Source organism: Centroberyx affinis, unplaced genomic scaffold (genome assembly GCF_046629955.1).
Source record: "Centroberyx affinis isolate AG114_WGS23_722 - 3 ecotype Tasmania unplaced genomic scaffold, CSIRO-AGI_Caff_v1 ptg000758l_1, whole genome shotgun sequence".
Lineage (NCBI taxonomy): Eukaryota > Metazoa > Chordata > Actinopteri > Beryciformes > Berycidae > Centroberyx > Centroberyx affinis.
This window is the reverse complement of record NW_027279370.1, coordinates 102,830-127,382: the sequence shown is the minus strand read 5'-3', so window position 1 is coordinate 127,382 and position 24,553 is coordinate 102,830. Positions and strand designations below refer to the sequence as shown.

At 41.6% G+C, this 24,553-nt stretch overlaps 2 protein-coding genes across 3 annotated transcripts in view; one reads left to right on the top strand and one right to left on the bottom strand.

Moving 5' to 3' along the window:
• Window positions 1-161: 161 nt before the first annotated feature.
• Window positions 162-13,190, bottom strand: LOC139644590 (uncharacterized). 2 transcript variants are annotated; one of them, XM_071520013.1, is made up of 8 exons: window positions 13,142-13,190; window positions 11,755-11,820; window positions 11,379-11,432; window positions 8,748-8,899; window positions 6,849-7,921; window positions 6,588-6,743; window positions 5,978-6,076; window positions 162-1,585 (listed from the first exon to the last, which is right to left on the bottom strand). In XM_071520013.1, the coding sequence occupies exons 5-8, from the start codon at window positions 6,945-6,947 to the stop codon at window positions 1,268-1,270; spliced, it is 672 nt and encodes a 223-aa protein (XP_071376114.1). In that variant the 5' UTR covers window positions 6,948-7,921; window positions 8,748-8,899; window positions 11,379-11,432; window positions 11,755-11,820; window positions 13,142-13,190; the 3' UTR covers window positions 162-1,267. The 2 variants fall into 2 exon arrangements, with proteins under 2 accessions (XP_071376114.1, XP_071376115.1); XM_071520014.1 differs by having other exon boundaries at window positions 5,984-6,076.
• A 4,332-nt stretch (window positions 13,191-17,522) lies between these two features.
• Window positions 17,523-24,553, top strand: part of eif4e2rs1 (eukaryotic translation initiation factor 4E family member 2 related sequence 1) — a 34,317-nt gene continuing 27,286 nt past the window's right edge. The window contains exons 1-2 of the mRNA XM_071520015.1: window positions 17,523-17,674; window positions 19,651-19,738. Coding sequence (XP_071376116.1) covers window positions 17,637-17,674; window positions 19,651-19,738 — 126 coding nt within the window. The 5' untranslated portion in view covers window positions 17,523-17,636. The remainder of the gene's footprint in view (window positions 17,675-19,650; window positions 19,739-24,553) is intronic.

The window sequence follows — 24,553 nt, the reverse complement described above, 5'->3', positions numbered from 1 at the left end:
TAAACGTAATGTGATGCATATTTGTCAGTCAAACATAAATGAAACAAGTAAGAATGAGATTTATGTAATAGTACTAATAAACCCAATGTGTTTTAAATACACAATAACCAGGTTTATATATTTATCATCAATAAATCCAATTTGTTTGAAATACATAAGAACCAGGTTTATGTATTCAATATTAATAAAGCCTATTTGTTTGAAATGCTTAATAACCAGGTTTATGCAATAAACCCAATTTACTCAAAATGCATCAAATTTATGTACTTTTTATTAATATACCCAATGTATTTTATAACAAGATATTTCCAATTTTTAAATCTTTTTTTCCATTCACCCCACACCTACAACAATATGTAACTACAATACATAAAAAAGGAACAGTCAGACCACCTTGTTTCACATTTAACAATTTAACAGCACGGTATACTGACATTACAGCACACACCCAAAAAAAGGAGGAGCTAGCAAGACATTTGTACACAGAACCAGTGCTCATACAAATGTTTGTGCAAAAACAAATCATAAAAAAGAAAATGCCCTCTGGGAAAATCCCAATAAAAATATTATTAAAAAAAAAAAAAAAAAAGAGAAAATGCCCGCTTACAGTTCAGAAAGTGCTCTATTTTCAAACATTTACTTGTTGCAAACATTTTAAAAGCTAATTTAAGGGATTCTGTTCTCCTATGATGTCAGAAGGCTAACAATTCCTGGGATCCAATTTTGAAATTGGGATCCAAAACATTATCACAAGGCTCAGGTGAGCAGCTATGCCCTATTGGCCTTAACACTTTGCTGCTTGTTACATGACACAAATAATATATATTGTAAACAGTACTTTCTGCAGCAATACGATAAACTCCCTCAAGAACTGTGCTTAACAATTGTGTGAAACTTGAGGTAGACAGATAAATCAATCATTATAACTGTAATGCTTACACTAACATTTCAAGGAATCCTCAACATACATTTTTTTTTATATTTTCTGACCACCACCCGAACAATCCAAAACATTGCCATAAGGGCTCAGTGGTGGAGCGGCTTTGCACCACCACACTTTTCATGCATGTTTAATTACTAGTGCCGGAATATAAAAGGAATATTCTGCAGCAAAAATATAGCAATCAAGAACTGTGAAAAACACAAGTTGAAAATTTTACATCTAAGTCAAATCAAAAATCAAAAAAGTACAGAAATTTGCAGCAAGTCAACCACTTTGATACACATTTCCAGAGGGAAATATCAGTGTATCAGGCCAATTACTCAGTCACTGGAGCATCTTAATTGTCAGTGCTTGGACTTTTGGTGAAAGCTTGGTTGTGTCCAGTTCCATCAGGATTTTCTGAAACACTTCAAATGTGCACTTGACGTCCTTAGGGTAGCTTAAGTTAAGCGCATAAATCAGTCCAAAAAGCATCACACATCCAAGGGTGACACTTTGTAGGTTGTGCAGAACTTCCACGCCTTCAAGTACAACTCCAACATCTGCAAAAGGCTCGTCTCCAGGACCGGCCTCCTCCACCCGAGTGACGTAGATGCCCATCGTCTGTACAATCCCCGACTCAGCCTCTCTAGATTCGCTGTCCTGGAGGATAAACAGAGAACAATGAGCTGTGTCCCAATGCCGGTCACATTGTGATATTCAGAATTTTTTAAGGCACACTGTTTTGCAAACTCTGACATTACAGATATGTAGAATCATTCAAATGCAAAATAATGGAACATTTTTCAAAACCTCACACAAAAAACCCAGAAAGACCGGAAAACTGACCGTCCATTTCTGTCTAATCAACAAGTTTGCAAAATCACTCATCAGTTTAGAAAAATTTCCAGCTGGACAGTTTTCATAAAATGACCTCAACTCACCATCGATGTCTACAAAGTTTGCCACCTCAGTAGTAGGCTACTTTTGTAAACCTGCAAGCCAACAAACCAATCTACATGCATTGTGATCCTTCAAAAGTTACAAATACTCCCCCACAGTCAGCTGTTAATTACTTTGGTAAATTATGAAACAGGAAGACTATAATCCGAATTAAAAATAAGGCCAGTGCAATTTTAGATTTTTGGACTGATTTTGGACTGAACTCAAACTACCCTAAGGAGAAGAAGAAAATCCTGATGGAACTGGACACAACCAAGCTTAAAAGTGCAAGCACTGAAAATTAGGATGTTCATTTGATTGTGACTAACTGGCCTGATACCCTGATATCTCCCGCTGGAAAACATATCAAAGTGGTTGAATTGCTGCAAATTTCAATATTTGAGTGAAATTTGTATACGGTACATCAAGTTTAAAGTGTTTCTGACAGTTCTTAATTTTTTTTAATTTTTGCTGCAGAATTTTTCTTTCATATTTCTGCAGTCATGTGTTACGGTTTTGTCAGAACTAATGTGCTACTTCCCTATCTACACCAAATCTGAGATCAGCATAATGGTTTGAGTGTTTCATGATTCTGATCCATAGTTTCCATACTTTGTACTGCCAACTGTTTTATACTTTACCAGGGTCATTTACAGCTGACAAGTTTCTCATTTGGCTTGTAAGATCAATCATGCTCCACACTGATAGCTGCATAGTTTACTCTTTCAGTGCACACTACACACACATGGGCAAAGCTATACTGTAATGCCTATGAGACAATTAACATAACTATCAATGCAAATACAGTGGGGGAAATAAGTATTTGGCAGCTTAAAAATTTGCAAGTTCACCCATTTAAAAAAATGAGAGAGGTTTGTAATTTTCATCATAGGTACACATCAAGTGTGAGAGACAGAATGTGAAAAAAAATACCAGGAAATCACATTGTATGATTTTTAAACAATTTAATTGTGAAAATGGGGGGGAAAGAAGTATTTGGCAGCTAGAAAACAAACAACTCTTTTGTCCTTCACAGACCAGTCACTTGCTCTTTAAGAAGTTATTCTGGCCTCCGCTCGTTAACAGTATGAATGGCACCTGTCTGAACTGATTAGAGGCATAAGAGACACCTGACACACCTTTAAACAGCCAGGCTCCAGTCTTCACCATGACCAAGACCAGAGAGCTTCCCAAAGACACCAGGGACAAAATTGTACAACTTCACAAAGCTGGGATGAGTCAAACTGACATTAGTAAACAACTTTGTGAAAAAAGATCAACAGTTGGATGCATTATTCGAAAATGGAAGAGGTATAACATCACTGAAAATCTCCCTCGGAGTGGAGCTCCATCCAATATCTCACCTCGTGGGGTTCAAATGATCCTGAGAACAGTGAGTAATCAGCCCAGAACTACACGGCAGGAACTGGTAAATGATTTGAAGACAGCTGGGACCACCGTCACAAAGAGGACAATAACTAACACACTACGTCGTCATCAGGTGAAATCCTGCACTGCCCGCAAGGTTCCCCTACTAAACAAAAATCATGTTAAGGCCCGTCTGAAATTTGCTAAAACACATTTGGATGATACAGAGGAGGATTGGGAGAATGTGATGTGGTCAGATGAGACCAAAATTGAACTTTTTGGCTTAAACACCACTCGCCGGGTGTGGAGGAAGAAGAATGCTGAGTTGCATCCCAAGAACACCATACCTACTGTGAAACATGGGGGTGGAAACATCTTGTTTTGGGGATGCTTTTCTGCAAAAGGGACAGGCAGACTGGTCCGTATCAATGGCAAGATGAATGGGGCCATGTATTGTGACATTTTGGACAAAAACCTCCTTCCCTCAGTCAGAGAATTAAAGATGAGACGTGGCTGGGTCTTCCAGCATGATAACGATCCAAAGCACACAGCCAAGAAAACCAAAGAGTGGCTCCGTAAAAGGCATATCAAGGTTCTGGAGTGGCCTAGCCAGTCTCCAGACCTCAACCCAATAGAAAACCTATGGAGAGAGTTGAAACTCCGTGTTGCCAAGCGACAGGCCTCAAACATTAGAGCTCTAGAGAAGATCTGTGTAGAGGAGTGGGCCAAAATACCAACTAAACTGTGTGTAGACCTCGTCAAGAGCTACAGGAACCGTTTGACCTCTGTCATTGCAAGCAAAGGCTACATTACAAAGTATTAAAATTAACTTTTGCTGGCTGCCAAATACTTCTTTCCCCCCCATTTTCACAAATAAATTGTTTAAAAATCATACAATGTGATTTCCTGGTATTTTTTTTTCACATTCTGTCTCTCACACTTGATGTGTACCTATGATGAAAATTACAAACCTCTCATTTTTTTAAATGGGTGAACTTGCAAATTTTTAAGCTGCCAAATACTTATTTCCCCCACTGTATATCCATGACACATTTATAACATACTGAACAAAAATATAAACGCAACACTTGTTTTTGCTCCCATTTTTCATGAGTTGAAATAAAAGACTAAGACTAAGACTTTTTCTATGCACACAAAAGGATTATTTCTCTCAAATTTTGTTCACAAATTTGTTTAAATCCGTGTTAGTGAGCACTTCTCCTTTGCCAAGATAATCCATCCACCTGACAGGTGTGGCAGATCAAGATTCTGATTAAACAGCTGATTATTACACAGGTGAGCCTTGGGCTGCTCACAATAAAAGGCCACTCTAAAATGTGCAGTTTTATCTTGAAAAAATGACTAGGGCTACAGATATGCATTTTTTGAAAACCAGTCAGTATCTGGTGTGACCACCATTTGCCTCATGCAGTGCGACACATCTCCTTCACATAGAGTCGATCAGGTTGTTGACTGTGGTCTGTGGAGTGTTGGTCCTCCTCTTCAATGGCTGAGCCAAGCTGCTGGATATCGGCAGGAAGTGGAACAGGCTGTCGTACAGCCGATCCAGAGCGTCCCAAACATGCTCAGTGGGTGACATGTGACATGTCTGGTGAGTATGAGGCCATGAAGAACTGGGATGTTTTCAGCTTCCAGGAATTGTGCACAGATCCTTGCACCATGGGGCCGTGTGTTATCATGCTGCAACATGAGGTGATGGCGGTGGATGAATGGAACGACGACGGGCCTCAGGATCTCGTCACGGTATCTCTGTGCATTCAAATTGCCATCAATAAAATGCACCTGTGTTCGTTGTCCGTAGCTTATGCCTGCCCACACCTTAACCCCACCGCCACCATGGGGCACTCTGTTCACAATGCTGACATCAGCAAACCGCTCGCCCACACGACGCCATACACACTGTCTGCCATCTGCCCGGTGCAGTGAAAACCAGGATTCATCTGTGAAGAGAACACTTCTCCAACGTGCCAGACGCCATCGAAGGCGAGCGTTTGCCCACTCAAGTCGGTTACGATGACCAACTGCAGTCAGGTCAAGACCCCGGTGAGGACGACAGGCACACAGATGAGCTTCCCTGAGACGGTTTCTGACAGTTTGTGCAGAAATTCTTTGGTTTTGCGAACCAACTGTTGCATCAGCTGTCAGGGTGGCTGATCTCAGACGATATCGCAGGTGAAGAAGCCGGATGTGGAGGTCCTGGGCTGGCGTGGTTACACGTGGTCTGCGGTTGTGAGGCCGGTCGGATGTACTGCCAAATTCTCGGAAACGACATTGGAGACGGCTTATGGTAATGAAATGAACATTCAATTCACGGGCAACAGCTCTGGTGACGTTCCTGCAGGCAGCATGCCATTTGCACGCTCCCTCAAAACTTGGGACATCTGTGGCTTTGTGTTGTGTGATAAAACTGCACATTTTAGAGTGGCCTTTTATTGTGAGCAGCCCAAGGCACAACCCCTAACCCTAACCCTGTGTAATAATCATGCTGTTTAATCAGCATCTTGATATGCCACACCTGTCAGGTGGATGGATTATCTTGGCAAAGGAGAAGTGCTCACTAACACGGATTTAAACTAATTTGTGAACAAAATTTAAGAGAAATCAGCCTTTTGTGTGCATAGAACAAGTCTTAGATCTTTTATTTCAACTCATGAAAAATGGGAGCAAAAACAAAAGTGTTGTTTATATTTTTGTTCAGTGTATAAAGAGAGTAGGTTGACATACACTTACCGCGTATTCTTTGACGAGTGTCTCCATGTCTTCATTGAGGTAGACACTTAGGCTCCTCAGGACACAGTCGCGCTTGATGTTTATGTCTTCATTCTGAAACAAGCATACCAACAAGATCCCAGAAAGAAGAAAATTACATTCTCAATGCATTGATTTACAGTTTAAGTAATGCTGAATTTTAAGTTTAATATATTAAGTGATATTTTAAGACTAGAGCAGCCAGGGCTGTACTTGCTGGACCCCCTCCCTAGACATGTTTAGTTGTCACCACATTATCCTAATCCTAATGACTTTGATATAATCTCAAATATAATGTATAATATAATGTACATTTTCTGATTGTACAATAAATACTTTGCATGAGAGAAATTGTTTGTCGTTTGTGTGTATTAAGCTGCTTTAATACAAAGATCACTAAAGGTCTCTGAATGAATTCACAAACCCATATTTACTACATGAAATCACTGTTGGCCTGCAAATCTGTTTAATTTTTAGAAAGGAAAGGAGAGGAGAAGGAATGAGGAGGAGAAAGAGAAAAATCCTAAGAATTCCAGCAGCTTGTTGCTTGGCACCTTAAAAAAATAATACATAAAAACACACTTACATTAGCTATCAGTGCCATTATGGTGCGGATTTTCTTTCCTGCAGATCCTCCTTTGGCACGGAAAACCTTCATCAGGTCATCAGTGTATCTGTCCAGTTGTCCAATGAATTTTGATGTCAGAGGAACAGTTGTTATACGCATGAACTCCAAGTTGACCTGAAAGAGAGGTGAAAAGACAGGATATACTTGACTTTAAACAAGATGTATAACACTGAATGCAATTTGCATCTACATTTCAAACAAATGGGTTACTACACTTACTTCACCAACTTCAAACAGTGCTGGCCATCTGTTTTGGACCTCTGTAATCATTGGCTCCTGAAGAACTTCTTGTCTTCTGTACGAGAAGGTACGCTGCATCTTTTCCTTGACCACTGCCTCGTCCTTTCTCCTTTTTTTTTTACCTCGGTCAATAGAGCAACCCTTTCCACCTCTAGGCTGGATGTGGTTTCGCCTCTTGGATGGCTTGGACAAAAATTATCCTCTGCCTTCCGGGGCTTCTTGATGTTTGCAGCTGGGTTCCCCTGACCTTTCCGTTTGTTCTTAAGTGACAATGACTTCTGGGTGTCCAGCTCGGCTGAGCTTGGTGCGGAAGTTCATCATCTTGATCTTAATGTAGTGCTTCCATCCACAATACCCAGTGCGAGTTCCTTTCTCACGCAAACATGGGTGGGTCTGTACCAAGACCTCAGCAACTTCTTCAAACTGATCATCCCTTGGATATGCTGTGTACTTGATAATTTCTTCTGCAAGGCCTTCAAGAATATCAGATCTGACTTTCGGGGTAAGAGATAGGAAAGTTCCATTCGCAATGAAATCATTATTCCCCTTCTGGAGCAGCATCTCGGCACAATATGAAAAGCGTGGCACGACAAAGGCTTCAGGCCAAGAGCAGGACCGGGACTCAGGAGATGACAATAAGATGGTATCATTGCTGTTATAGGAGTTAATGGATGCTGAATCACTTGGTTCTTGCAATGAGGAGCTGGCAGATGCACTGGGGGGAGTCACTGGGATTGTGGAGCAGGTATCTTTAGTGGGTGGAGCTGAGGAGATTACAGAGCTGGTAGCCTCACAAGGTAAGTATACCACTTTTAAAGTACTTCGATCTTGAATGTCTGAAATTGACAAGAGGTTCATAAATTGATTTCCAAATTCTACATCTTTGTACTGAAGCCTGAACTGCTCCGTCACTCCAAAGAAAGTCTTAATTTCAAGAGCCAATTCATCCACAGATGTCGGTATTCCGGATTCAATGATTAGTTTTCTTGCATCGTCTTCACTGCCAAAAAGGACTCTGAAGCTAACTGGTCCTGCCATCCTGCTTTGTCAATCTAGAGTGCAGACACAAACACACAAAGAGGACAGGTATTAGTCTTGTTATTAAATAAAGTGTTAACATGATTGTTAGGTTCTTATCCCCATAAGTCTCTCTCTCTCCCTCTCTCCTTCCCATCTCTTTCCCATCTCTCTCTCTCCTTCCCATCTCTCTCTCCTTCCCATCTCCCCCTCTCTCCTTCCCATCTCTTTCCCATCTCTCTCTCTCCTTCCCATCTCTCTCTCCTTCCCATCTCTCCCTCTCTCTTTCCCATCTCTCTCTTTCCCATGTCTCTCTCTCTCCCCCATCCTTCTCCCTCTCTCTTTCCCATCTCTCTCTTTCTCTCCTTCCCATCTCTCTCTCTCTCTTTCCCATCTCTCTCTCCCTCCCATCTCTCTCCCTCTCCCGAAACCAACAAATCCTGCATAGTATAAAAACGTGTTTTTGATTAACAATTTGGCCTGCTGCTGGTGCTAAAGGAAAAGTCATATGGTTACCTAAATTGACAGGTTTCATCTAGGCAACATGAACGTTGTCACCAAATTTCATGGCGATCCACCAAATAAGATTTTGATATTTGCCACTCTGGACCTGATGACAGACTGACCAACTGACACGGTGACGTATAGGCCCCCCACTTCCCAGCAGGACAAAATATAAACATTTGAATTTGTTTGATAGTACACATTTAAAATCCAAATCAACAGATATTTGTATATTCACATACACAGTGCCTTGCAAAAGCATGTACACAATTGGACAGCTGTCACAACAAAATCTGTGTTAAAGTGTTAAAGCTACTGAATACTTTTACAAGGCACTGTAACTTATCTAAATCAAACCTTTGATGACGATGTGTCTCTTCAGGGTTACCATACGTCTGGCTCCAACTGTGTAGGCCACAAGTGGATAGCAATCCGTCAGCTCCTCAAGCTGAACCAGGGCAACCTCTTTACCCGGTGACAAAGTCAACTGAAAGGCTCTAAAATGATCTCTATACCAAGCACAAAATAAACGAACAATGAAACTCAATTCATCTCCCATTATGCACATTTGTAGAATCTCTGCAAATTCAGGCATTCCAGCAGTTGAACCACATGCAACTAGCATTCCATTTCTGTAATTAATTCCTCTAGTGGTGACATTTTTTGCAAGATGAACTTGACTGATATCTGGATACTTCTGCCTGAGAGCCAACACAACTTCCTTATTCAGAACATCAACCTGGACTGTGGAGACATTTGTAACTTCCAAATTTGATGTACTGAGACTGGATGAATATATGTGATAACTGATCAATTGCTGGTGTTTGGCTGCCAGTGAGAGTGCAATATTCCTGAAATTATTTGTGTGTCGGGCAACTTGTTTAAAAAAGCTATGTTTAGCTTCAAATCTCATCGTCCATACACCTACAAGAGGCCCAAAGCACCTAATCAAGTGCGGGTAATGCTCAAGATAGTGGTGTTTAGGTAACAGCTTTCCGCCTGGGTTAAGCTCAAGTAGTCTCTGTCTGTGCTCAGACACTTTGACATCAAGATAGGCAATTGTCTCGTCAGTGTGAACAGGTGCCACAACTAATTCTACAATTTCCTTCAGGTCTAGTATCACTTGCCAAGCAAGCTCACCCTCTGGTATCAAGTCTCCTACTAGAAATGGATGCAATCGAATTAAGTTCCAATTTTCATGGGCGTTGCCACCTATTGTCTTCTTACATGAATAGCTGTGTGGTATGATGTGAGATCGATTTTTTTTGTCACTCCACTTATAAGGAAATTTGAGGATTAGCGTGTTAAGACATTCAAGACTGAAATACTTCTTAGAGATCAGAATACTCAAACACAGTGCCAGTTCAAATGGGACAATACCCTCAAATAAATCATGCACTACATCTGGGGGATAGCCTGTGCTAACGTGAAAATGGTGAAGATGTTCAGTTAGAACACACGCTCTCTTCACTCCAAAGCAATTCGTTTCAGTTTCCTGTGCAGACTTCACATGTGCTTCATGTATTTCTTTGGTTCAAAGCAAAAAAGCACCTGACTGAACATCCTTTGATTTAATATCTTCTTTCGGAGCAGTACAAAATTGACAAATATAATGCCCAGAGAAGCTCTCGACAAAACCAGCCAATCCGTGGGCTCCCAAATTGTCAGCTATAACACTATGGACTGTTCCTTTGACAAACTTTCCAAGCTTTGAGATGAACACACCATGCTCTTCTAAAGTAAAAAGGTCTTGTAGAAGTGGCTCTAATATTTTACCATAGCCATATACCTTGACATCGTCACTCTTGCACAAAACTGTCAAATAAATTGAAGAGAGTGCTGAATGAGAGCCTGGTGGCAAGTTATTCAGAATCCAGTATACACTACACAATTTGTGCTTCTTTCGTGATGTGCCCAGGGGATTACAAAGTTCAAAGTCATCAATGTATAAGCTTAAACAAATTTTCAACTCATCACCTGACAGGAAAGCATTTTCCTTGAAGTACACACCATCTCTTATAGAGCGATACTGCTGGTTCTCAAGCTGCTCTGTATTACTTCCCTGTGTTCTGTGGGTATTGATAACACTATTTAACACTACAGTAGAACCAAGTAACTGCTGCAAAGACCGCAATAATGGGATATATTGAAAGGTCCTGCTCTTTTTTTGGTCCAGAATAAACTCCACTGGCTCAACAACATTAAACAATTCCTTAAAGTACTCCTTTCTCTTAAAAGCTGTAGCAAGGGGGCCACCTTTCCCTATTGCTTTCACCAAAGGATTACATTTACACAGTATATCAGCTAGTTCCTTAATAATTAAGCTATCAACTTCTAGGTTTTTGTTTTTGAATCATTCAGAAAGACACAGTACTTAACAGGTAGTGTAGTTCATCAAGCAATTCATCAATAGCTGTAGATGGAACATGAAAAATATTTTCCAACTTCAATAAAATTGAGGCTATTTTTTGTTCTACTATTTTTGGAAGGTCCTCTGAAGTATCAACATCACTATCTGCATCTGACAGAGTACCAAAATCTATCTCTGCAGAAGATGAGGGGCTATCATCTACAGGACTACCAGATTCGTTAGACTGAGCAGTGAGTTTAACAACACCTGCCTTAAAATCTTTTAGAGTGTGGGGATTATGTTTCCGATTTTTATGCGAGTTAAATGTACCATATATGTTTGTCTGAAACATACATCCTTCAAACATACAAGTTATGGTTTCATACTGCCTAAGATGTTGATTTACATGAGTAAAGTATTCCTTCTCAGTTGAAAGTTCCTCACATCCACACGTCTGACATGAGAACGTAGTTAACTGAACATGTGCTGTTTCTAGCTTCCTGTGTGTTTGATATGTGTGACTCAAAAGGTTCTTCCAACTTGTGAATGTACATGGACAATCTGCATACACACATGGATAACGGCAATTGCGGCCATAGTGGATATGTTTCAGCCTAAAATGTTTTAGCAACTCATACCTGGTAGATAATGAAATGTCACACACTTTACAGGGCCACATTCACATACGGTATCTGTGAACAAAGACAAAGAACAATTTATCAGATGTGGGGTCATTAATAAGTGCTGTCTTTCAGCTGGATAGTTAAACATTAAAACACAGCTCCTTTTTTTAAATGCAAATATGATTTACAGCACACTACCTGCAAAACCATATCAAGCCCTAGATCAAACAATGCAAAAATGTTTTGAACTATGCATTAGGCATGTTATTCTTATGCTTATGCTTTTTATGTTGATTCATATGAACTTCAAAATGAGTTTCATTGTTCGTCATCTGATGTATTGAATTTTCTGTGTATTATAAATCAATGTCTTTGTAGCCCACATACTTACAGGATCTAAGAGGTTGCCCCGGCATACAGTTTGATGTGAGCAAAGATGCTTCAAAGAATTAGGTATCTGTAAAAGACAAATGGTTCTAGTTAGAAACAAAATGCATTTAACATCTAATTCTATAATTGTGTGACGTTCTTTTGCTTAAGAAGTCACAATGCCAGTATCATTTTTTACAGAATGTTTTGAGTAGGCTACTCAGTCATCCTTTAGACCAAAATTTTGTCCATTATATACTGACTGCAGTAGCTTATGCTTTTGATCAAGTAAAATATTAATAGTTGACAGAAATACAACCACTCCAATCAACCTTGGAATAGAAAAAGTCTGCACCACTCTTTTAGTGTAGTTAACATTTGTAAACTGTGACATTTTTCAACTACAGTTGCCCATATATATATATATATATATATATTTTTTTTTTTTGCATAATTCAAAACATATCATGCCAAATTACACTGTAGGCCTGCTCTAAATTGCTAGCCAGTCATCTCCACGCAATATATTTTACAATCAATGAGAAACCTCCAAATACCATATGCACACATAGTTTTTGAGATCACTTTGATATGATACTACAGAATATGCATCTCAAGATTAACCAGTTTCTCACTATAATTCGTTCCCTTAATCTAGGAAAAGTGCGGGAAGCAGCATTTTACCCCCTCCCCAACCCCATGAACAGTTTTCCATCTGTCCTCCGTACTCTGCCTTCTCTGCTGTGTGCGCGCGCATACATGCTACAAAAGGCCGGTTAACGGTCAGTTCTTCAAATTGAAACTAATGAACCTACAAACACTTGAAATGAAGTTGTCACTGCAATAAAATGGGCTAAGCATATTTATAATAATGGTAACTGTAGGAAAATATAAATAGTATTTACCTGGATGTAACTTCAGTTCTATTAGTATGTGCGTAGCTATCTACGTGTGGTGCTAGCGAGTGGAGCTACACACAGTAACTAAGTTAAAGGCTCTGGCTGAAGCTAACCTGTAGTCTGCGGGTGTCTCGCCACTGTTGCTAGACGTGAACAGGGCTAGTTCACTGGTCAAATGCTTATGAGGCTATCGGGCTGATAACGTTAATCGCAAAGGTCCGTCGCCTATTTTTAATTACTGGCTCGTTTTAATTAGTAATAAGTGTAATGTTGGCTAATGAGAAAAACATCTAACTAGCTAAAGTTAGCTGATAGTATTAGCACCACGTATGCGTTAACGTAGCTAAGTTAGCTAGTAGACTAGACGAAATGTTTGCAATGATGGACTTATTGGATTTGATAGTCAATATATTGATATTAGTGTGATACGATATCAACTGCACTAAGAAAACATACGTACGTAGACTGATAACTGGCAGGTTATATAGGACGTGTGCAGATGTTACTTACCGGTCACATGCAAGGAGGTTCTATATTAACATCCAGTCCGCGGGTTGCTCTGAGGTGAGATGGCAGACAGGTGGAGAGAACTCTGACGTCATTTCCGCTTCTAAACGATTTAATTTCCCGAAATTTCTATGTAAACCAATCTCATACATTTTAACTAATTGAATCATACTTGTTCCACAGCTAGCCATATTTAAACCATGTTCATACGTTTTAACTGATTAAATTTAATTGTTTTCACAATTAACAGATTTATGCTGATTCTAAGGAATTTTAATACATACATTTTGAAAATCTGATTATTTAAATAAAATCAAATAGATGAAAATACTTAATAATAAACTATGCCATGATTCATTTTTTTGAGTGTACTAAACCTCATTAACAGCATTTTATTGTTTTAAATCACACATTTTGCTCTTACAGCTAGATCTATGGTTATTTGGGAATTTATTTATTTAGGAATAAAAATAAAGTTCATTGTTGTGAGATGTCAAACAGCCACATGATCTTTGTCTGAAGTCACATGAAGGATAAAGTTGGACAGTTTGTATCACACCTTTCTCCTCAGTGATACAAACTGCTTCACTAAATTAAAATGTAGCAAACAGCAAACAGAATAACAAAAAAAAACTGAATAAAAACAGAAACGTTTTTTAGGCGTTAGGATTTTTTTTTAAGTGTTCTGCCTTCATGAGGTGGACAAGGCTCACTAGAGGCTGGAATCATTTAGAGGAATTAAACATTAATCTGAACTTTGTTAACGTGTTTATGTGGATAAAACATGAGCCTTAGAATAATTTAGATGTCATCCTGTGTGGGAGGAGCCTGAACACAGCCTCACAGGTCAGGTCAGTCTGGAGGGAGGAGGATCCACCTGAACCTGGTCCACTCGCCTCCTCACATCTTCTCCTCGTTTCCTCCGTGACCTTTGACCGAGGAGTCGAGGAGGAGAGGCGAGGCGAGGAGACGAGGAGACGAGGAGTCGAGGAGGCGAGGCGAGGCGAGGCGAGGCGAGGCGAGGCGAGGAGATGAGGAGACGAGGAGTCGAGGAGGCGAGGAGTCGAGGAGGCGAGGTGAGGTGAGGAGATGAGGAGACGAGGAGTCGAGGCGAGGCGAGGAGATGAGGAGACGAGGAGTCGAGGAGGCGAGGCGAGGCGAGGAGATGAGGAGTCGAGGCGAGGCGAGGAGATGAGGAGACGAGGCGAGGCGAGGAGATGAGGAGACGAGGAGTCGAGGAGGCGAGGCCACGAGGAGTCGAGGCGAGGCGAGGAGATGAGGAGTCGAGGCGAGGCGAGGAGATGAGGAGACGAGGAGTCGAGGAGGCGAGGCCACGAGGAGTCGAGGCGAGGCGAGGAGATGAGGAGACGAGGAGTCGAGGAGGCGAGGCGAGGAGATGAGGAGACAAGGAGTCGAGGAGGCGAGGAGGCGAGGAGATGAGGAGTCGAGGAGGCGAGGCGAGGAGACGAGGAGTCGAGGAGGCGAGGCGAGGAGATGAGGAGACGAGGAGGCGAGGCGAGGCAAGGAGATGAGGAGACGAGGAGACGAGGAGTCGAGGAGGCGAGGCGAGGTGAGGCGAGGCGAGGCGAGGAGATGAGGAGACGAGGAGACGAGGAGGCGAGGAGTCGAGGAGGCGAGGTGAGGTGAGGAGATGAGGAGACGAGGAGTCGAGGCGAGGCGAGGAGATGAGGAGACGAGGAGTCGAGGAGGCGAGGCGAGGCGATGAGGAGTCGAGGCGAGGCGAGGAGATGAGGAGACGAGGAGTCGAGGAGGCGAGGCCACGAGGAGTCGAGGCGAGGCGAGGAGATGAGGAGACGAGGAGTCGAGGAGGCGAGGCGAGGAGATGAGGAGACAAGGAGTCGAGGAGGCGAGGAGGCGAGGAGATGAGGAGTCGAGGAGGCGAGGCGAGGAGACGAGGAGTCGAGGAGGCGAGGCGAGGAGATGAGGAGACGAGGAGGCGAGGCGAGGCGAGGAGATGAGGAGACGAGGAGACGAGGAGTCGAGGAGGCGAGGCGAGGCGAGGAGATGAGGAGATGAGGAGACGAGGAGACGAGGAGACGTCGTTACCAAATGGAACGCACCCAGTGTTTACTGCAGACAGGCTTGCTGTGTTTCTCATGTTCAGTGACCAAAAACAATATAACCTCATAAAGTATTTTCTGTACACGCTATTTCCAAAAGTCAAAAACTAAATTCTAGATTTCTAAATATAAGATGGATTGTAAAAATGGGTTCATGTTTACTAGTAATTTAGTTTATTAGTCCTGAATGTCTCAGTTTTCAAAGAAGCCAAAGAATCTTATACATACAGTATATTATTATGTCAATGCTCATTTTCATTTATATTAAAAATATTATCATAAAATTATATTTACGTATCTTCACAGATACAAAACATATGAAACAAAAAATATAGGATTGCTTCTTGAGATTTGGAACAATTAGTCCTAAATTTCTAATTAAAAAAGTGCTATCCTATCCTAATAAAAATAATAATAATCTAAACAATCTAAACAATTCATGACTTTACAAATAAGTGGGCCTATATATCGATATCTATATACACACTGTGGGGCTGACATGCAACAAACCAATAAAGAGAAAGTATTGATCCCATGACCTTCACCTCTGCAGCCTGTGAGCCAGCTGCTAGACTGTGACCTTTCTCACTCTTCTCTTCATTTGTGTTTCTATCGCAGTGTTTAAATAAAGTTAAAAAGATGGTTCAATAAAATAAATAAATAAAATCAAAACCTTAACTACAACCTCAAACCACATTCTTTCTGTTTAACCCATTTGTAGAACAAACTGTCCTTTCCACTTAGAAAACATTATACAGATCTAACCAGATCCAGACTGATGAGCATGAATACATTAGTTTGGGTCCAGAGGTTTGGAGGCTGAACACCTGACTGCCTGTCTGGACCCCAGCACCACCTGTCTGGACCCCAGCACCACCTGTCTGGACCCCAGCACCACCTGTCTGGACCCCAGCACCACCTGTCTGGACCCCAGCACCACCTGTCTGGACCCCAGCACATCCTCAGCACCACCTGTCTGGACCCCAGCACCACCTGTCTGGACCCCAGCACCACCTGTCTGGACCCCAGCACCACCTGTCTGAACCCCAGCACCACCTGTCTGAACCCCAGCACCACCTGTCTGGACCCCAGCACCACCTGTCTGAACCCCAGCACCACCTGTCTGAACCCCAGCACCACCTGTCTGGACCCCAGCACCACCTGTCTGAACCCCAGCACCACCTGTCTGGACCCCAGCACCACCTGTCTGAACCCCAGCACCACCTGTCTGAACCCCAGCACATCCTCAGCACCACCTGTCTGAACCCCAGCACATCCTCAGCACCACCTGTCTGGACCCCAGCACCACCTGTCTGGACCCCAGCACCACCTGTCTGAACCCCAGCACATCCTCAGCACCACCTGTCTGAACCCCAGCACCACCTGTCTGGACCCCAGCACCACCTGTCTGAACCCCAGCACATCCTCAGCACCACCTGTCTGAACCCCAGCACATCCTCAGCACCACCTGTCTGGACCCCAGCACCACCTGTCTGGACCCCAGCACCACCTGTCTGGACCCCAGCACCACCTGTCTGGACCCCAGCACATCCTCAGCACCACCTGTCTGGACCCCAGCACCACCTGTCTGGACCCCAGCACCACCTGTCTGGACCCCAGCACATCCTCAGCACCACCTGTCTGGACCGGCCTCTAAGCTTCAGAGTGCCCACAGTGATCAAGATGAACTTCTCTTTCATGTATTAGAGGCAAGGAGAGAAAATGCAACAGGAAAAGCCGATTCAAATAAAATATTTTTACCCCCAACAGTAACATGCAACGATTTCAAAGATTTTACTGAGTTAGTTCACATGATATCAAATCAGTTTATCTAACCCTAACCTGTGGATGTCATGTCTGGAGAGACAGATGAGCAGAAAAGAGAAATAACTTTTTCCATAGTTGATATAGTTGGCTGAATATCATCAGTACGTGTGTTTTGCCTGAAAACATTTCAGCATCTAAAACCTTCTGGATGGCTTCAGCTAAAGCTGACTCAGCACCTTTATGGTGCCTGTTTGCAGACAGCTGTGTGCTTTGAACACAGGAAACAAGTTAGAGGGTTAGAGTTAGAAACCTAGAAGCTTAGCCTGTGTGCTTATCAACATGAAGCCGAAAGGAAACGCGTTTAACTTTTTAAAAGTAGAACTTGACAGAAATACCGACCAAACTCTTTTGACTGTAAGGAGCTTAAACCTTTACAGTGTCGCTGGTCCGCAGAGAGGCGGAGCGGTAAAACACACAAGACACTTGTCCCTTCTCGCTGCCCGTCCGCTACTACTGCGCATGCGCTGTACCAGACCAGGAAGAGCGTCGGGGAGCATTGAGGCTGAGCCGCGGAGAGAGAAGAAATAAAAGAAATAAAAGAAATAAAACTAAAACAAATAGAAACCAGACGGAGAAACAGCAGCAGATTTATGAAGTTTGACCGAACAGGAATGAACCAGCTGGAACCGTGAGTTCAATAAATAATATGAAGAACATTAGAACATTAGAACCGTGAGTTCAATAAATAACATGAAGAACATTAGAACCGTGAGTTCAATAAATAACATGAAGAACATTAGAACCGTGAGTTCAATAAATAATATGAAGAACATTAGAACATTAGAACCGTGAGTTCAATAAATAACATTAAGAACATTAGAACATTAGAACCGTGAGTTCAATAAATAATATGAAGAACATTAGAACATTAGAACCGTGAGTTCAATAAATAACATGAAGAACATTAGAACATTAGAACCGTGAGTTCAATAAATAATATGAAGAACATTAGAACCGTGAGTTCAATGAATAACATGAAGAACATTAGAACCGTGAGTTCAATGAATAATATGAAGAACATTAGAACCGTGAGTTCAATGAATAATATGAAGAACATTAGAACATTAGAACCGTGAGTTCAATAAATAATATGAAGAACATTAGAACATTAGAACCGTGAGTTCAATAAATAATATGAAGAACATTAGAACATTAGAACCGTGAGTTCAATGAATAACATGAAGAACATTAGAACCGTGAGTTCAATGAATAATATAAAGAACATTAGAACCGTGAGTTCAATGAATAATATGAAGAACATTAGAACATTAGAACCGTGAGTTCAATAAATAACATGAAGAACATTAGAACATTAGAACCGTGAGTTCAATAAATAATATGAAGAACATTAGAACATTAGAACCGTGAGTTCAATAAATAATATGAAGAACATTAGAACCGTGAGTTCAATAAATAACATGAAGAACATTAGAACCGTGAGTTCAATGAATAACATGAAGAACATTAGAACCGTGAGTTCAATGAATAACATGAAGAACATTAGAACCGTGAGTTCAATGAATAATATGAAGAACATTAGAACATTAGAACCGTGAGTTCAATAAATAATATGAAGAACATTAGAACCGTGAGTTCAATAAATAACATGAAGAACATTAGAACCGTGAGTTCAATGAATAACATGAAGAACATTAGAACCGTGAGTTCAATAAATAACATGAAGAACATTAGAACATTAGAACCGTGAGTTCAATAAATAATATGAAGAACATTAGAACCGTGAGTTCAATAAATAATATGAAGAACATTAGAACATTAGAACCGTGAGTTCAATGAATAATATGAAGAACATTAGAACCGTGAGTTCAATAAATAATATGAAGAACATTAGAACATTAGAACCGTGAGTTCAATAAATAATATGAAGAACATTAGAACCGTGAGTTCAATGAATAACATGAAGAACATTAGAACCGTGAGTTCAATGAATAATATAAAGAACATTAGAACCGTGAGTTCAATGAATAATATGAAGAACATTAGAACATTAGAACCGTGAGTTCAATAAATAACATGAAGAACATTAGAACATTAGAACCGTGAGTTCAATAAATAATATGAAGAACATTAGAACATTAGAACCGTGAGTTCAATAAATAATATGAAGAACATTAGAACCGTGAGTTCAATAAATAACATGAAGAACATTAGAACCGTGAGTTCAATGAATAACATGAAGAACATTAGAACCGTGAGTTCAATGAATAATATGAAGAACATTAGAACCGTGAGTTCAATGAATAATATGAAGAACATTAGAACATTAGAACCGTGAGTTCAATAAATAATATGAAGAACATTAGAACATTAGAACCGTGAGTTCAATAAATAACATGAAGAACATTAGAACCGTGAGTTCAATAAATAATATGAAGAACATTAGAACCGTGAGTTCAATAAATAATATGAAGAACATTAGAACATTAGAACCGTGAGTTCAATAAATAATATGAAGAACATTAGAACCGTGAGTTCAATAAATAACATGAAGAACATTAGAACATTAGAACCGTAAGCTACAAAACACATAACACAGCAGTCAACGTGTGTGTGTGTGTGTGTGTGTGTGTGTGTGTGTTCCAGTCTGAAGGATGAGGAGGACCAGGAGGAGTCGGTGTGTTGCCGTGACGACGACAACGGGACCAACAACAACAACAACAACCGCCGCAAGGTGATGTCATTAACATGAGACAGATGTAACCACAGAGGTTTTTCAGATTCAGTTTCATTCTGTATTGTCCTCTATAGAGGAAATGTGTTTTCACAGTCTGTACACAGTCAGACTCTCAGAACAGGTAACACTCAGAACAGGTGACTCTCAGAACAGGTAACTCTCAGAACAGGTAACACTCAGAACAGGTAACACTCAGAACAGGTAACTCTCAGAACAGGTGACTCTCAGAACAGGTGACTCTCAGAACAGGTAACACTCAGAACAGGTAACTCTCAGAACAGGTAACTGTCAGGACAGGTAACTGTCAGAACAGGTGACTGTCAGGACAGGTAACTGTCAGGACAGGTAACTCTCAGAACAGGTAACTGTCAGGACAGGTAACTGTCAGAACAGGTAACACTCAGAACAGGTAACTCTCAGAACAGGTAACTGTCAGAGCAGGTGACTCTCAGAACAGGTAACTGTCAGGACAGGTAACTCTCAGAACAGGTAACTGTCAGGACAGGTAACTGTCAGGACAGGTAACTGTCAGAACAGGTAACACTCAGAACAGGTAACTCTCAGAACAGGTAACTGTCAGAACAGGTAACTGTCAGGACAGGTAACTGTCAGAACAGGTAACACTCAGAACAGGTAACTCTCAGAACAGGTAACTGTCAGAACAGGTGACTCTCAGAACAGGTAACTGTCAGGACAGGTAACTCTCAGAACAGGTAACTGTCAGAACAGGTAACACTCAGAACAGGTAAGGCTCAGAACAGGTAACTGTTAGAACAGGTGACTGTCAGGACAGGTAACTGTCAGAACAGGTAACTGTCAGAACAGGTAAGGCTCAGAACAGGTAACTGTCAGAACAGGTAAGGCTCAGAACAGGTAACTGTCAGGACAGGTAACTCTCAGAACAGGTAAGGCTCAGGACAGGTAACTGTCAGAACAGGTAACTGTCAGGACAGGTAACTGTCAGAACAGGTAACTGTCAGGACAGGTAACTCTCAGAACAGGTAACTGTCAGTACAGGTAACTCTCAGAACAGGTAACTGTCAGGACAGGTAACTGTCAGGACAGGTAACTGTCAGTACAGGTAACTGTCAGAACAGGTAACTGTCAGGACAGGTAACTCTCAGAACAGGTAACTGTCAGTACAGGTAACTCTCAGAACAGGTAACTGTCAGGACAGGTAACTCTCAGAACAGGTAACTGTCAGTACAGGTAACTCTCAGAACAGGTAACTGTCAGGACAGGTAACTCTCAGAACAGGTAACTGTCAGGACAGGTAACTCTCAGAACAGGTAAGGCTCAGGACAGGTAACTGTCAGAACAGGTAACTGTCAGGACAGGTAACTCTCAGAACAGGTAACTGTCAGAACAGGTAACTCTCAGAACAGGTAAGGCTCAGGACAGGTAACTGTCAGAACAGGTAACTGTCAGGACAGGTAAGGCTCAGGACAGGTATAAGGTATAAACAAACGAGCATCAGAACAGCACCAGTCTGTCACAGTGTGCTCAGGCTCTTCCCAAAGAGTTTTTCTGCAGAGTTTTTGTATCTGAGCTCGTTTCTCTTGGTGTGAGCATGGTGGAGCAGCAGGGGGCGCTGTACAGCAGGATGGGTCAGTAATACTTCAGTACAGAAGGAGCAGGAGGTGGGCAGTGTTGGGCAAGTTACTTTCAAAATGTAATATATTACATATTACTAGTTACTTTCATTTGAAATTAATAAGTTACTTTACAATATTACTGTCTGTGTAGAGTAACTTGTTTCTTATTACATTACTTTTGCGTTTTTACTTTCACCAAAATCACCACAGAAGTACGACAGCGGCAGTTAAAAGCAGTTTGAGCCTTACTGGTGTTTCACATGTGGACCAGGAGACCGGAAGCAGCTCTGAGTCTGAAACCTCTTCAGCTCGTCCAGCTCTCAGATGAGTGAACATCTGGTCGGTCTGACCCGGTGCTTCACGCTCCTTCGTGGCTCTCTTAGCTCTTATAGAACCGGCGCTCGGCGCCGTCGGGTCCGCCGGGCTCCCGGGGTTCGGTGACCGGAGTCTCCGGTCCGCCGGGTCCCGGGGAGCCGGGGAACGGGAACTTCGAGCCGATGGATCCGCGGGGCTACCTGGAGCTCCGTGTCTCGGCTGCCCTCCCTCTCCCTCTTGACTGTTTCAGCCTCTTCTGGTAAAGCTTCTGGTTTTGTTTTGCAGAGGCTCCAGCAGCTACAGTCTGGTCTTCCATCTTAGTTCTATCGGCCTTATTGATTAGCTTCATGCTGATCAATCTGAGCAGCTAGTCTGCATCCAAACTGCGTCTGTTTTCTTCGTTTGGTTTGACTTTCTGTCGGTGGCGGTCCGGTGTGTTTCAGGCGGTAACGCGTTACTTGACATAGTAACTGTAATAATATTACCGAAATCCTATTAGTAATGCATTATATTACTTCATTACTGCTAAAAGTAATATATTACCTGTAATGCCTTACTTACTTACTTTTGTAGCGCGTTGCCCCCAAACACTGGAGGTGGAGGTTTGGCTGAGAGAGACCTGAGTCTCCGTTTGTGGATCTGTGATGATCAAAGCTCAGTTTATTGTCCAGGATGATGCTGAGGTCCTGAAGCTCTTCACCGGGGTGGGGGGGGGGGGGGGGGGCTGAATCCAAATGTCCAGACTTCTGTGGACTTGAGACTTGCAGAGTTGTGGACTTGAGACCTGCAGACTTGTGGACTCGCAGACTTGAGACCTGCAGAGTTGTGGACTCACAGACTTGCAGACTTGAGACCTGCAGAGTTGTGGACTTGAGACCTGCAGACTTGTGGACTTGCAGACTTGAGACCTGCAGAGTTGTGGACTTGAGACCTGCAGAGTTGTGGACTTGAGACCTGCAGACTTGTGGACTTGCAGACTTGAGACCTGCAGAGTTGTGGACTTGAGACCTGCAGACTTGTGGACTCACAGACTTGAGACCTGCAGAGTTGTGGACTTGAGACCTGCAGACTTGTGGACTTGCAGACTTGAGACCTGCAGACTTGTGGACTTGCAGACTTGAGACCTGCAGAGTTGTGGACTTCTGGACTTGCGGACCTGCAGCCAGTTGCACCAGCCGAACATCAGTTCAAACGTAGGCTAGTTTGAACCTAAAGTCTCACTAAGTCCGAGTTTACACATTACTAATTTTCACACAAAATGCAATAAATCACAGATAGTTGGATAAACACAATATACCCCCCCCCCCCCATGTTTCTGCTCCAACAGAGCCCCATCCCTATTGTACCATTTAGTAATAAAACAGAATAGATTTCACAAACAATTACATGTACATACAAACAAAGTCAATGTGACAAGAATTGTACGCGAGACGCAAAAAAATAAATAAATAAATAAAATTAAGAGACACAACAAATGACAAAAATTAAATAAATAATAGTAAAAAATGAGTGGTAAGAAAAACATACAAAAAAAAATATATAATTAAAAAGTTACAAACAATAAACAAGTAAGCTATATATAACACGGGGTCAGCATTACAAAACTACAATATCAGTGGCATCCGTTTTTTCTATATAGGTCAGAAATGTTTGCCATATAGCATAAAACTTCTGAGCACACCCTCTTGTAGAACAGCGAATTTTCTCCAGCATCAAATGATGCATAAGGTCCTTAATCCAAAATATATGTGAAAGGGTGGCTGGTGTTTGCCTGCATCGCTCGCACATAGGATCGACACTAGGCGTGAACTTAGCTAGCTTTGCTTTAGACCAGTGAAGACGATGTAAAGCCTTGAACTGGATAATTGTATGTCGTAAGCAAATTGAAGAGGAATGTATCCTATCTAAAGCTTTCTTCCAAACTTCATCAGGAAACTGTGTCCCCAAATCTCCCTCCCACTGATTCCTTAACAGAATCAAGGGTTCCATATTATGTGAGTTTAATAAGGAATAAACTATCCCAATAGTCCCTTGGAACATGAATTAAGTTTCAAAATGGAATCCAAGAGAGAGCTGGGTGGTTGTGATGGGAAATAAGTGGAGGATGCTGATATCAAACTACGGAGTTGCAGAAATCTAAAAAAATGAGAGCGGGGGATGTTGAACTTCAGCATTAGCTGATCAAAAGACATGAAAGTATTATCAATAAATAAATCTCTTATTGTGGTGACCCCTCTTCTAACCCAAACATCAAAAGCTCCATCTATAATTGATGGCATAAACATGTGATTTCTCACTATAGGAGCATCGATTGAAAAGTCGTTGAGTGAGAAGGATCGTCTGAACTGTGTCCAGATCTTAAAAGAATGCTTCACGATCGGATTCGAAGTGTACCTGGGTATAGGTTCAGATGGGGAGTTTTGAGCGGAGCAGGGCATATAAGGAAGTGGGGCCACAGGATAGTTTTTTAATTGTAACCATTTGGGGGCAGTGCCATGGGATTGAAACTCCTTCCAATATAACATAATCCTTATGTTAGCAGCCCAATGGTAAAATTGAAAATTAGGGAGAGATAATCCGCCGTGCTGACGGTGCCGCTGTAACATGCTTTTACGTATTCGAGGGTTTTTCTTATTCCAAATAAATCCAGATATCAATTTGTCTATGGACAAAAAAAATTATTTTGATAAAAAGACAGGAACACATTGAAATACATATAAAAATTTGGGCAGCACGTTAATTTTGATTGTATTGATTCTCCCTCCCAGCAATAAAGGTAGGAAGCTCCAGCGGCAGTGGGGGGAAATTAGCTTTAAAGAGGTCTTTAAAGTCATGTGTAACCCAGATTCCTGCTTAAATTTGTGTGTGCTTACTTTAAGGGGGAATTAATTAAATGCAATTG

Coding starts and splice junctions, on each gene's coding strand:
- LOC139644590 (XM_071520013.1), bottom strand. CDS start 6,947: ATGCAGCGTACCTTCTCGTACAGAAGACAAGAAGTTCTTCAGGAGCCA. Junction 6,077..6,587: donor TAATGGCACTGATAGCTAAT/GTAAGTGTGTTT, acceptor TGCTTGTTTCAG/AATGAAGACATAAACATCAA. Junction 1,586..5,977: donor TCAAAGAATACGCGGTAAGT/GTATGTCAACCT, acceptor TTTATCCTCCAG/GACAGCGAATCTAGAGAGGC.